The sequence below is a fragment of the Choristoneura fumiferana genome, chromosome Z (assembly GCF_025370935.1).
Source record: "Choristoneura fumiferana chromosome Z, NRCan_CFum_1, whole genome shotgun sequence".
Classification (NCBI taxonomy): domain Eukaryota; kingdom Metazoa; phylum Arthropoda; class Insecta; order Lepidoptera; family Tortricidae; genus Choristoneura; species Choristoneura fumiferana.
In genome coordinates, this window is record NC_133472.1 from 43,587,823 (window position 1) to 43,603,048 (window position 15,226).

Sequence of the window (15,226 nt, forward strand, 5' to 3'; positions counted from 1 at the left end):
GCCCTCATCGAGAAACTTTCAGCACTCCGTTGGAACTAACCGCTCACCCGGCTTCACAATCCCAAAATCCTCCCCACTGAACTTCATTAATTAGCCAAATAATTGACAATATTAGATCATTTCTAAGAAGAAACTCTACTGGGGATTTTGGTGACTGTCTAGTCTAGATAATAATAACCTAATCTAACCAACAAAAAGTTGGAAAACCCCCGACTTTGCCACTTCAAAGTTCAATATCTCAAAAACGGCTGAAACGATTTTGATGAAACATGTCTAAGAACCATCGCTAGAAAATGATATCAAATAAAAAAAACGCATTCAAATCGGTCTACCCGTTTAAGAGCTACGGTGCCACAGACAGACAGACACGCAGACACACATACCGGTCAAACTTATAACCCTCTTTATGCGTCGGGGGTTAAAAACACTTTGTACCACCTTTTGAATTGAACATATCCTAGTCAAAATACCATAAACGGGACTTATCACGCTATTTTTACACGAGTAATATTTACCTCGACGTTTCGGCAACGTTACAGTGGCCGTGCTCACGAGTAGACTGAAGTGTGGGGTGTCAAGTCTGCCTAGCAGCGCGAGCGAGCGTGATAAATCCCGTTTGTGGTATTTTGACTATGAGTGAGAATCACGAAAGTTACCGATACGGGCCGGGTTTATTTATATGGACGACCGGATGGCTAATTGGTTAGAGAACCTGACTACGAAGCTTGAGGTCCCGGGTTCGAACCCCGGCCGGTGCAGATATTTGTATGAATAATACGAATGTTTGTTCTCGGGTCTTGGATGTTTAATATGTATTTAAGTATGTATTTATCTATATACTAGCTGTTGCCCGCGGCTTCGCTCGCGTTAAATTTGGGGTAACAATTAACATTCATTTACTTTCTGCGATCCTTTTTTTCGTGTTTTGATTGATTTTTCGGAGGATTACACGGAAATATAAATACAGTAAGACGTTGTTTTAGACAGATGGTGCATAATTTGGAATTTAAAAATCAACCTACATACGTAATTAATCATTCATAATTCGTACCAACTCTGAAACCCTGTTTCGCTGAAACGTTAAAGACGTTACGTTTCTTTTGCCGGCGACTTCCTACACGATATAGGATTGTATTTCGAGAAATTTTAAAGTCCCCGCGGGACATGAATTACTGTTATGATCTATTTTAATATTCTTAATTGTCGATGAGAGACATATTGTAGCTTTCTACTATAGAAAGAATTTTGAAAATCTGCCCCGAAATTGAATTCACTTATTTTTATTCTGCGGAAATTTAGCATTTAAAAAAAGAAGACTGTCCATCAGAGATATTGTAGCTTTCTATTGGTAATAGAATTATTTAAATCAGCTCAGTAGTTTCAGAGATTACCCCCAACAAACAAAGAAACAAACAAAGTTGAGATATTTTCTATTATACCAATCAGCAATAGTGCAGCTTTATATTAGTGGAAGAATTTTTAAATCAGCTCTGAAGTTGAATTCAGTTTTTTCTATCCCATGGGAATTTTGGATTTTCCGAAAAAAAAGTGACCTATGACAATCGAGGATAGTCAATTATATCATATAAAAGAATTTTTAAAAGCAGTGCCAAAGTTGAATTTACTTATTTCTATCCCGGGGGAATTTTTGATTTTACCGGAAAAACGTATCCTATGTCAATCAGGAATACTGTAGCTTACTTTTGGTGAAAGAATGTTTAAAATCAGACCCGAAGTTGAATTCACTTATTTCTATCCCGCGGGAATTTTGCATTTTCCCGAAGAAGAGTAGTCTATACTAATGAGAAATAGTGTAGCTTTCTATTGGTGAAAGAATTTTTAAAATCATCCCCGAAGTTGCATTCAGTTTTTTCTATCCCATGGGAATTTTGTAATTTCCCGAAGAAAAAGTAGCCTTTGTTATTTGGAGATAGACATATCACATAATATGTAAGAATTTTTTAAATTAGCTCTGAAATTGAATTAATTTATTTCTATCCCGCGGGAAGTTTGCATTATCCCGGATAAAAAGTAACCTATGTCAATCAAGGATAGTGTAGCTTACTAACGGTGAAAGAATTTTTAAAATCGGCTCAATAGTTTCGGAGATTCGACTACAAACAAAGAAGTGAAAAAAGTTTAGATATTTCCCTATCCCGTGGGAATTTCGAAAAATCCTTTCTTAGTGCGCGTCTACATCTATTAAGGAATATATATTCCAAATTTCAAGTTTCTAGCCCCAGCGGTTTGGGCTGTGCGTTGATCTATAAGTCAGTCAGTCAGTCAGTCAGTCAGTCAGTCAGTCAGTCAGTTTCTTCTTTTATATATATAGAAGTATGTTTATCCGTTGCCTAGTGTCCATAGTACAAGCTTTGCTTAGTTTGGGACTAGATCAATGGGTGTCAAGTGTCCCATGATATTTATTTATTTATTATTAAAACAAATTTGAACATATCCTGTTTATATATTATGAAAATATTTAGATGTATACAGCCAATGATTAGCGAATACTTTCTAACTGGTGTTAGTGTATATCCAACTTTATGATCTCCGTTTAGATTAGAGCCATATTTAAAAAGTTTGAATTAATGATGATCGAGTCGGAAAATGTAAAACGGCCATTTACATTCGCATGAAAAATCTCTGCCACATTAACGATTTCACATAAAAAATAAAACCACAATTAACTCTTATCATATTTATTTTACAATACCCCTGGGCTCGGAACTTCTAACGTAGGCAACACTTTATATATCTATATCGATAAAATTGATATACATAACATAATTAATCTAGACAAAGCTGGCTCCTTTTAAATACCTACTACTGATAAAAAAACGAATAAATTCGTAACACTTTTTTGTCACAAAAATATTAAACGTGCTTATTAACATTTATTAATCAGTAACAACTTGCTTGGTTAACGACAAGAAAATACTATAGTAGAGACCCTATTCAGGGTACAATTTCATTGCTGTCGGTTTTGAGACCCTGGATCCGTGGGGTCCATAGGCGTGCACAAAATACTCAATTAAAGAAGTGCTCCTAGTCAACTAAAGACCAAAGGGCTGGCAGCTGTCGCAGCCAACGAATGAGTTTACTTGACAAGCGTGACAAAGTTAGTATCACAGATATAGATTACCTACACTAGATTACGCAAATGCATCTACTTCGCGTGTCCGAACCCCGACCAAACGTCGGGGTTGGCCCCATACAAAGACTGACCGCTAACTGACTAATCATGACTAGTGACTGACTCGAGCCCCACGGCGCGGGCGGGCGGCGCATTTGAATCTATTTTGCGCGGACATTGGGAATTCACATCGCTAATTCGCTCTTGAGACGTCACAGTACATATAAAAAAGTGTTGATTTCATACAGATTGAGGTGTTTGAGTTATCTAGTGTTATCTATATCTGTGGTTAGTAAAGTGAGGTCTGTTTGATGTACGGTCTTGCTTGCAACTGGCTTATTTAGTTATTTAAATAAATGAGCGCTCACCAGTTGGCGCCACTGTAGACGAAGGTCCTATTAAGTATAGTGGTTAATTTGTTATTACGGGCGTGAAAAGAAAATTTACATTTAAATCATGTTTAATACCTTAAAATCGTACCACATAATCTCGAGCATGCCACAATTTTGCGTAGTCCCGTTTTGTTCGGAAAAAAGGGAGGAAAAAGGTTTCCGAAAGATAGAACTATCTCAAAACACAGACATTAACTGCCCGGTAAAGCATGTTTGGCATAATCAATTTCAGGTATTGCAAAATATTCACAAAATTATTTTAATTATAAATAAACCCGCGTAGCTCACCCAAAAACAGTGAGATTTGACATTTCGGAGAACTCTCGCTACACTAGCGCCTCTAGCGGCGAATTCATAAGTGATAGCCAAGGGATAGCCCTCATTGCAAGCAACACCATAACGTCCAACGGACTTCACGACACTAACGCCATCTCACCATATTTCACCTGTCAACAACCTGTCAAGTAGATAGAAAAAAACTTTATTGTTTCCCTCATTGTCATCGTTTTTATTCTACGAAGGATTGCTGCCAGCCTTTTGGGCATGTGCTTTCACAGAGCAACGCTTGAACAATGAGGGCTATCGTTTTTTGTCTCACTAGATGGCGCACTGTTGCGTGAGGTTTTTAAGTATGGCGTTAAAACAAAGTTTAGATTAAAATCATATTTAAAACACCTTAAAACCGTACCATATAAATACCGAGCATGCCACAGTGTTGCATAGTCCCTGTTTTGTTCGGAAAAAAGGGAGGACAAAGGTTTTCGAAAGACAAAACTGTCTCATAACACAGACATTAATTGCCCCGGAACGCATATTTGCCATAATTAATTTCAGATATTGCAAAATATTCACAAAACTATTCTAATTGTAAATAATCCCGCGTAGCTCACCCAAAAACTATGAGATTTGACATTTCAGAGACCTCACGCTACACTAGCGCCGCTAGCGGCGAATTCATTCGCGATAGCCCTCATTGAGTTATTTCAGTTTAGAATATGATATATATAATATGTCTATATTGTCTAAAGCCGAGTTTAGACTTGCATGAAAAATCGTGCAAGTTGCATTACATTGCGATACTTATCATCATCATCATCCCAGCCTATATACGTCCCACTGCTGGGCACAGGCCTCCTCTCATAACAAGAGGGCCTGGGCTATAGTTCCCTCGCGGGCCCAGTGCGGATTGGGAACTTCACACGCACCATTGTATTGCTTCGCAGGTTTGTGCAGGTTTCCTCACGATGTTTTCCTTCACCGCAAAGCTCGTGGTAAATTTCAAATGTAATTCCGCACATGAATTTGGAAAAACTCAGAGGTGCGAGCCGGGGTTGAACCCACGACCCTCTGTTTGGGAGGCGATAGGTCAAACCACTAGGCCACCACGGCTTTTTTACGATACTTATACGCTGTGCGAAATAGTGGCCAGTCGCTATACAACGAGGAAATACGGCCAGCCTTGGGCACCTTGCCCATTGACGGCGATTTAGGCCAAAGTTTCTACCTATGGTTTAATTATGTTTTATTATGTTTGTTTTTAATAAAGAGATTCATTAAACATTTTTCTTGCAACTCGTAAACTCGGCTTAACAGCCATAAGTAACCAGCTTTGTGTAGATCAAACCAATTCATAAAACGCTATAACAAGCAAATATCAGAGTCAAGTCACTTCACGCATAGAGTCGTTGTTGAAAATACAAAAAGCGCATTAAGGGGCTGTTTCACCATCCATTGATTAGTGTTAACTGGCGGTTAGGTGTGATGCCGTCTCTATTTGTTTTGTTCGAATAGACGGAGACGGCATCACATTTAACCGTCGGTCAACGCTGATCAATGGATGGTGAAACAGCCCCTAATACTCGCAGGACTAATAATAAGAATAGAAATGTTGCGAGTAACGCAAGGCGTCTATCTGGCCGAAAAGCCATGGTTCTTGCAGTTATTGCAGTCCAGCAGGGCTACTACGAAATTCGAAGTTCGTGTCGTTCGGTCTCTCTGACACTTATACTATTTAATTCGAGAGCGAGAGGGACGGTACGATGCTAACTTCGATTTTCTAACTTCGGAGGCCCTCTGAGGTCTTATTATCTAAAACTTGGAATCACGATCATTTTCACCACTTGTTTTTGTCACATGGAGTAGGATGGTGGTAGGGGGGCGTTAGCAATACAGCCACTGATCAAATAGTAGATTGTACAACGAGAGCATAAAACGAGCCATTTTACCCGAGACGTTCATATAATCGGTACGGTGAGGGTGGATAGACGCGTCGAGGGGAAAATGGGTTTAATGCTTGAGTTCTAAACTCTTGTTTTTCACTTCGATTGTGAGGAGATGAAATAACAACAGAGGAAACATTGTTCACTATTAGGTACCTTTTATTTTTCATCATTGCTAATATAATTATAAATATTTAGTTTTATTAACTTATTTTGATTTATTTGATTGATTTTTAGTTTTATATAAATTAAAAATTATTGAAAAAATACATAGAAACTTTTTTGTTAATGGCTTTAACACCTGATTGCCTAATACACTAGTGCATAAAAAGTCAGTTTATGTCGCCTAGATCCAGCATAAACACGAACTTTACGAGCAAGAGAAGTGAAAAATATATTAACACTTTCGTACCTTGTCATTGTATGCCTTCTGACAGTTTTATATAAAACTTTAAACAAGAAGTACTTAACAGCGAAACGACTCTTTTGGTGTAAGAAAATAAGACTCAGAAATATAGCCATCGAATCACAGATATAGATACACACATCCTACTTTTTAAACAAATAACATTAATATTCAGATAACTGATCATCTTAACTAGTAAAGTTCATGAATCGTTTGCATGTCATAAAACAATAATGCCAAATGACGTGTCTGTCAATTTGAAATTTCGACTTTAGCGACATATTCATTTGATAGGAACTTGTTTAACCTTTTCGCCGCCACGTCAAATACAAAAGACATCATCCATACGCCAGACTTCCATATTGCAATGCCTAAAATTGAACCTTAACACAATTGAACGAAGGTTGCTTTTGCATTGAAGTAATAGACGTATTGGGTCGTTGGCGTCGAAAAGGTTAAAAATAGATAGACCACTTATTTGGCTGATGCCTACAGCACGACTGAATGCGTGAAGCGACGTAAATAAAAACCTAACAAGGAACAAAAACTTAACATTGATAACACTAGGTACTGCGACTTGACATCTAGAGACATCACGTCACATAAAAAAAATGCACAGATATAATAATGAAATCAAAACTGTTTTCACCCGCTGGTCCGATCACAACCTGGAAATAAGATTCGCATTGAAAAAGCAAAATAAATCATTGCAAACAATTATGTGACAGATATCCATAATTTAATATATCAACATAACAGTGTGATAAATATCTGCCACATAAAATAACAGGAACTTAACCTCAGCGTGTTTTTAAATTTCTAAATCCAACTTGAATCCAACGGAACAGTAGAGACTACGAGGCTTTCTTTACAGGAAAAATATCGTTAGATGGCGTTAAAATCGTGAGGTCCGTTTGATCACAGTCTGCTTGTGATTGGCTCACTTAGGTGTTTAATCTACACAAAGTGTCACAAATATCAACGCTGTCAAACGGACCTGACGATAGTATCTCCAAAGCCTGTCACAGAAATCCTAATTAAACATCAATCAAAGTGGTTATAAAAGCGCAGCTTTTGACATGTCGAAAACAAACATCAGAAATGAGGAAAGAGAGCATGACACATCAAATTCGCAACAGCAGATCGCAGAAAAAAAATTGGGTACCCAATATCGCTTCGCAACAAAACTTACACAACTTCGGTCGTTCAGTCTTTGGAGTTCGACGGGCAGCGTCTTCTGTATGGCGCCGACCTTCTAGGAGACGCACTATACGCTCTAACACCAGCATAGAACTTCCCCTTCTGCGTGATAACTTCCAATCTGGCAGAACCTTCCGCTCTTCCGTAGTCGTTCTCCACGCTTATCCTGTACAATCCCACATCTTCGATAGTCACATGTTCTATCTCCAGAATCCGTATCTCTTCTTTCTCTTTCAGCGTGATTCTAGACGAAGGTGTGACTATGATGCCGTCTTTGTCCCACGTGGCCCACGGTGAGGGTAGACCTTTGACGGCGCATTGGAAGACTACAGTTTCTCCCTCTTCAACGACCTTGTTGAATGGGTAAGTGTAGAAAGATGGCGGCATTTGACGCCCTGGACTACTGAGGCGCTTCAGTTCGGGGCCTGAAGAATATTAAACAAGTTTTTTAACTCGCGCTGCTCAGCAAAACGTAACCCTACAATCAGTGGCGTAGCTATAGATAGGCGTGAGCGTAGTCGGCCCTCGCCCACGGCCTCGCACTTAAAAGGGCCTCACGAGGCCTCTTTTAATGCAATGCGACCATAGAAAAGGGGCCTCGCTGATAAGACTTCACCCACGTCTACATTAGTCCACGCTACGCCACTGCCTACGATACAGTCTACTCGTGATCACGACCACTGCATTATTGTGGCCGGAACGTCGAGTTCATTTTGATGATGTTGGCAAGCTTTCCACTAGATGACAGACGACATCGTGAGAGCTATGGGCTATTTGTGGATGCAAGTGGCAAGTTGTTCATTGAGGCATTCTAAGGGGGAGGGAAGGGGGAGGGGGAGGAGGGGATGATGAGTTTTAGCAATAAATAGTTCGTGATTAAGTCCCGATAAATAATAGTTATAAGACTATTGGGATGTAAATGGCGAACGAAGAAAAGGGCGATCGCGGACATTGTTAATTATCAGCTCCTTCGAATAAAGGTAGGTCGCAAAGTTAGCAATATTTTGTACGATGTCGATAGTACGGACGTACCTGGCGTTCTTGTTCTAGACACGGAGCGGGCGGGGGTGCTCCGCGGGGTTGAGCGGGGCGTGGACGCCGCGGAGAGGAGCGCCGGCGGCCGGCGCAGACGCTGGCACAGCGTGTTAGGCTCACCCGGCGCTGTGGGGACAACAATTGGTGTAAGTAAACAAATAGATCGATAAAGAGATTTAATAATATTATATTACGATCATTGACATATATGTACCTTACGGCACTAGACTGGCTGTTTGGAACCAAACGCGCGCCGCATCAATCATCTATATTAACTTGAAAGTGGCTTCTAGTGTTGAAAATGATCGAATGAAACAAAATGTTTTTTTTTGCTTTCAACCGATTTAAGGAAAAAAAACATTTTGTTTCATACAGTTATTTTTAACACAAAAGCCACTTGATAAAAATAATTTGTTCAATAAAAAAAAAAAAAAAGGTTTAAATGTTTTTTTTTCCAATGGCGTCGTTCATGTCCCTAATGTTTCGCTCCAGCACAGCAGCGAGCGGTTAAAACTCGGTTACTGTCGAGACTACACGGCCTTAGACTTAAGTCGCAATCACATTTATCTGTCGTGTTGTGTTGTGATGCTCTCTCTCTCTCTCTCTCTCTCTCTCTCTCTCTCTCTCTCTCTCTCTCTCTCTATCTCTCTCTCTCTCTCTCTCTCTCTCTATTCGCTGGGTGCGAAGTTCTAGGTGGGGGTAATGAAAATGAAATAACATCGCAGCGCTCATAGTGGCCAAAACTAAAAATAATGTAGGCTATGCAACACGTCATTAACAAAGCAATTTGTATAGACTTTAACTACCTAATTTTAGTAATAGATGTGTGTGTTATGATGCGAGCTTGAATTATTGAACACTGTCCCTGTTTTGTTCTTAATTCCTCGACATCCCGGACATGTCCAGCAGATACCAACAATTTTCCTTTTGAAACCGTTTGTGGTTAAAATTTTATATTGGAGTGATACTCACAAACCCGGTCTTCAAAATGGTACCCATTTCGATTTGAAAACCATATTTAATTTATTACTAGCGATACAAGAACAATTATATATGTTTACTATTAATTAAAGAAACCGTTAAAGTAGCTTTATCTTTTTGTTTTACAGTAAAAGTACAACTAAACATGAAGTAAACAAACCTTGACATAACCAAAATAAAACACACTTTTTTAAATAATTTTTACTTACCTCATTTAAATTTAATGTCAAAAAATTGAATCACAACCCTTTGTCCACCCAAATCACTGTATCACAGTAATTTTGTATTATAAATTAAACGTGATATTTTTGATTTATGTCACAAAGTCGCGATGAAATTTCAATACGTCACAGCCTTAGAGCCAACAAAGTTGCGGAAGCTAGGTGGCGCTAATGTCGTGCACAGTGAATGTGAACGCAACCATATAAAATGTATGAAACCGATACCGTTTGATGCGTTATAACCTTGTCTTGTCACGTCACAACACGACAGATAATAATGTGAATACGGCCTTAGGTACTTGGTTCTTTCCGAGATACCAACACTAAATTAAGCTAAAAAACAATTCAGTCACTCGTCTACAAGGACATGCTCTTCATCATCACCTCTTTGATCAAAACAAGTACTCACGGTAGACCACCAGGCAGGCGCTGCTGGAAGCCTTGCCCAGGCTGTTCGAGGCCTCACAGGTGTAGGTCCCCTCGTCATCAGCGGTCACTTGCTTGATCTTCAGACGGGCAGTGCCGTCTTCGAAGGTGCACTCCAGGTATGGGCAGTCACGGATCAGCTGGATAAATAGAATGACAAGTAGTTAATAGTATTTCTCCAAAAGTTTTCCCGTCATGAAATTGTCAAGATATCAGTCTGTCAATAAATTATTAACACTAAGGACGAGATCATAGAACATAAACTGCATAAAACATCTAAAATTTCTTGACATCAGGAAACCGTCACGAAATCGTTATTTTGATAACTACATCGAAACTCTATTGGATGCAACAACAAAGATTATCTGACTTTTTATCAACTTTACCTCAAGGTTTTTGTATACATTTATTTAAACACACTATTACTTGCTTTACTGACGCATCTAGACCTACTAACTTTTGCCCGCGGCTTCGCCCGCGTGGAATTCGGTTATCGCGCGCTGTTCCCTCGGGAACTGTGCATTTTTTCGGGATAAAAAGTAGCCTATGTCACTCCATGCCAAAAATCACGTTGATCCGTCGCTCCGTTCCGACGTGAAAGACGGACAAACATACACACAAACACACACTTTCGCATTTATAAATATTAGTATGGATTTACTTATACGCTATACGTTTTATAACTTACGTCACTGAAAATGAGCGTCGCGAAATCATCTTCAGATCTTTTCGTGACACATAGCTGAGTGGCGGCCATTTTGGCTGGTATGAAAAGGCATGCATGTGTACGAGTATAAGTCATTAAGTCAGTGTTTCTGTACCTATGTGTATTTATTTTCTCAGCTAATAAACCATTCTTATTCTTTATATTATTTAATACGCTAGTAAGAGGGACGGTATACGACACGAACATCGATTTTCGTTTTTTTTTTTTTATTTAAATATCATGGGACAATTCACCCCAATTGACCTAGTCCCAAAGTAAGCTTAGCAAAGCTTGTGTTATGGGTACTAAGCAATGGATAAATATAATTATATAGATAGATACATACTTAAATACATACTAAACACCCAAGACCCGAGAACAAACATTCGTATTTTTCATACAAATATCTGCCCCGACACGGGAATCGAACCCGGGACCTCAAGCTTCGTAGTCAGGGTCTCTAACCACTAGGCCATCCGGGCCCAATTGCATAATAAAGTACAAGCTAATAGTATTAGTGAATTTCAATACAAAATTGCTAATAATATTAGCTTGTACTTTGTTATGCAATCCGGTTCCGGTCGTCTAAATTACTTAGTAGCCGTAACCTACCTCGGCGTAGTGGTACCACCGGATGTCGGGCAGCGGGTTGCCGCTGAGGTGGCACTCGAACTCGACGGCGTCACCGTCGTAACTAAGCAAGTCGGTAAGGTTCCGCTCGAAGCGTGGTATGACGTCCACACGGCTGGAGAATGAAGTTGATAACAGTTTAGTTTTTGATCTAAATCAAACACTGAAATTTTCGTTTTCAAATCGTATCGCTGACACTACAAGCCGCGTAAGCATCAATGGCTAATGCTGCGCAACCCGCAAAATAGCAAGTTTGAGATATCACTACTGTTTCATATTATTATAAACACATATACTTTCTTTCTCTTTCTCTTCTCTTTTTCAACCTTTCAACACCCAATGCTGGGTGCAGGTCTCTTCTAATGCACGCCATTCTTCCTGGTTTTGCGCCTTTCGCATCCAGTCCTTTCCGGCCACCAGCCACGGTCGTCGGTCCAACGCATCGGTTGCCTGCCTACATTTCTATGCTCTACTCTATATATTTTAATCATATAATTAATATATTCTCTATACTCTCTCTCATATGTATTCTCTATTCTCTATACTATTCTATACTCTATATATTTTAATCATATATATATTTTAATCCAAACTAAATTGTTGGTTAGGTACGCGGCATTAGCCATTGCTGGTTGCGCGTCATTAGCCATTGTAGGTTACACGCGGCATTAGCCATTGCTGGTTGCGCGTCATTAGCCATTGTAGGTTACACGCGGCATTAGCCATTGTTGGTTACGCGGCAGCCTGTGTAGGTTACGCGGCATTGCGGCGTCGTCAAAATCTTACAGGTTACTTTTGACCTATTTTAAGAGGTGGGTGGCAAAGCAAGTGCAGTCAACCGAAAAGCTTGTACTGGAAAGGAAATTTTTGAACAAGCACTTATTCAGTACTTTTACTCACCCGTATCTGACGTTATGGGAGTCGTCATTCGAGGAGAGATCTGTGAAAAATGAATCAAAGTTACAGCCAAGAGATGGAGCCACCTAGCTAGTTGTTTCATTGTGACGTTAAGGATGTCTTTGTTCAACAGAGGACAAAACATTTACAATAAAATATACTACAGATCTCAAATCAAATAAAAACTAAAGATAGGGCGCTGCGAACAACGAAGTGAGGCCGGTCAACCGTGTGCTAACACAGTGGCACGCACACACTTGCAACCAAACTACACCAAAACCTTATTACTTAACATAAAACGTCAACACTAGTGTTGCCATTATAATATTGTAGTTACCCTATTAGGTATTGGGTAAAAGCCGCCTATGTAATATAATCTTTTTTTATTAATTCTATTCTTTATTAACACGGCTTAAAGCGTGAGAAAGTGACACGCAACGTAGTTATTTAATTCTTGTAAAAGTTTATCAACGTTTTATATTGTAGTAACGATATCAAAGTGTGAAAGTAATTAAAACGCTATTAAAACGTTATTCAATGGTAACGTTATTTTTGTAGTATCGGGGTACTAAGAATTATTATGGCAACACCGGCCTACGCACACATGTTTATAAAACCGGCCTCACCGGGCGTTTGACCGCGCTCCATCTTTACTTTTTATTTGATACATATATGTTGGGTCGCTAGCAGAACTTGGAATATTAAGGATAGCGAGAAATATACATGAATGGAGAAGGCTAGAGGCCTTTGCTGATCAACCACCTACAAAGGAAGAGCAAGGCACAAATGGATCAATCAATTTTTTAGTGGTGTTATTCTGTCGCTGAACCTCTGACAATAGTGATACACTTTCTTAGAAAAACGTTTAAAATGTACTTACCTATATATACTAAATGCATGCTTAGGAGATGAGCCATGAAGAAATTGCCTTAAAACTGTCACAAATCCTAACTTTTAGTGGATTTGTACCCCATAATCTTCCCATGATATTATACCCCATAATTAAAGAAGTGACCCAGGAGACGTCACCATGGCAACAAGTTTCACTATAAATTTCATTGACCCAAGGAGTTCTGAAACAATACTCAATTCCCAAAAAACGTTTAATAAATATATAAATAATAAATAAATATCATGGGACACTTGACACCAATTGAGCTAGTCCCAAACTAAGCAAAGCTTGTACTGTGGATACCAGGCAACGGATAAACATACTTATATAGATAAATACATATTAAACATCCAAGACCCGAGAATAAACATTCCTACAAATGTCTGCCCCGACCGGGAATCGAACCCGGGACCTCTAGATTCACCAGGTTCTCTAACCACTTGGCCATCCGGCCGATTGCTGAGCTGGCAACGTTGCATTTTTGTTAGTTTTTCTCGATTATTCCATGAACATTTAAAAAGTTATCTGACAGAACAGTTCTATCAGACCACATTTTTAATTTTCATTAAATTTTTTATGGAATACTTAATCGAGAAAAACTCACAAAAATGCAACGTTGCCAGCTCAGCAGGTATATACGCTCTTAATAATAAAGAAGTTACCTTTAGCGAGTATTTGCAGGGAGATGATGGCCTTGGCTTCTCCGTGGACGTTCCTCGCGACCACTGAGTACGCGCCGGTATAGTCCAACTTCGCGTGGGGTATCTCGAAGCGGTACTCCGGACCGGCACCGATGCGTTTGAAATGCGTCGCGTCGCGATAGTAGTCCGGCTAGGGGGGGGGGGGATACACAAGATTAACATGGATAACTCACGTCTAAAATCGAGTTTAGCTCGACCGCCGAAACATGTCGAGCTAAACTCGATTTTAGACGTGAGTTATCCGGATTAACTTTCATTTGATAATAATAATAATAAATAAATATCACGGGACAATTCACACCAATTGACCTAGTCCCAAAGTAAGCTTAGCAAAGCTTGTGTTATGGGTACTAAGCAACGGAGAAATATAATTATATAGATACATACTTAAATACATATTAAACACCCAAGACCCGAGAACAAACATTCGTATTTTTCATACAAATATCTGCCCCGACACGGGAATCGAACCCGGGACCTCAAGCTTCGTAGTCAGGTTCTCTAGCCACTAGGCCATCTGGTCGTCTAAAATAGTGTGTCTCGCGGAGGTTTCATGTTAAAAAATGGCTATGAACAATCGCGTATGAAATGATGCACTAGGTAGATTTAAGAAAAAAAGTATAATAAATAAATAAATAAATAAATATTATGGGACACTTGACACCAATTGACCTAGTCCCAAACTAAGCAAAGCTTGTACTATGGATACTAGGCAACGGATAAACATACTTATATAGATAAATACATACTTAAATACATATTAAACATCCAAGACCCGAGAACAAACATTCGTGTTATTCACACAAATATCTGCCCCGGCCGGGATTCGAACCCAGGACCTCAAGCTTCGTAGTCAGGTTCTCTAACCACTTAGCCATTAGATTCTTACACGAGTAAATCTCCTGCTGATATTTTATGATCAAGATGATTAAGTTATCATGACAAGCTTTTATCCCACATAAGTGGGATTTTTGGAATTTGGAACTTCAATTTGTTTATACGGTTAAAATTATATTAATAAATTAAAATTAAATTAAATTAAATAAAAATAAATTAAATTAAATTAAAATAAAAATAAAAAATATTATAAATTATTATTTAAATTATAATTATAATTTAAATTATAAATGCGAAAGTTTGTGAAAGCACAATAAGGTGAAAGTGAAAAACCGTATAAACAAATTGAAGTTCCAAATTCGAAAAATGACTTAAGCTCCATAACATACAACAGGTCATTTAAGTACTTAAGTTTTTCACCTATACGTCTGTTTGTTTGTTACTTCTTCACGCCTACAGCGCTGAACCGATTAAGATTAAATTTGATATACATATATAGATAGTTTGAGTCCCAGGGAAGGACATAGAAAAGTTTGGGTTGCATTAACGC

The 15,226-nt window shown here is 38.9% G+C and overlaps 2 protein-coding genes across 10 annotated transcripts in view; one reads left to right on the forward strand and one right to left on the reverse strand.

The window, feature by feature from the left end:
• LOC141437922 (solute carrier family 35 member C2-like) overlaps positions 1-15,226 on the forward strand; it is a 309,412-nt gene that overhangs the window by 38,177 nt on the left and 256,009 nt on the right. The gene's annotated exons all lie outside the window — the stretch shown is intronic.
• Positions 2,684-15,226, reverse strand: part of LOC141437737 (uncharacterized) — an 84,158-nt gene continuing 71,615 nt past the window's right edge. For all 9 annotated transcript variants that reach the window (XM_074101256.1, XM_074101246.1, XM_074101291.1 and 6 more), the window contains 7 exons: positions 13,801-13,969; positions 12,250-12,289; positions 11,332-11,464; positions 9,997-10,153; positions 8,383-8,511; positions 7,343-7,775; positions 2,684-6,818 (listed from right to left, as the gene is read on the reverse strand). In XM_074101256.1, coding sequence (XP_073957357.1) covers positions 7,357-7,775; positions 8,383-8,511; positions 9,997-10,153; positions 11,332-11,464; positions 12,250-12,289; positions 13,801-13,969 — 1,047 coding nt within the window. In that variant the 3' untranslated portion in view covers positions 2,684-6,818; positions 7,343-7,356. The remainder of the gene's footprint in view (positions 6,819-7,342; positions 7,776-8,382; positions 8,512-9,996; positions 10,154-11,331; positions 11,465-12,249; positions 12,290-13,800; positions 13,970-15,226) is intronic.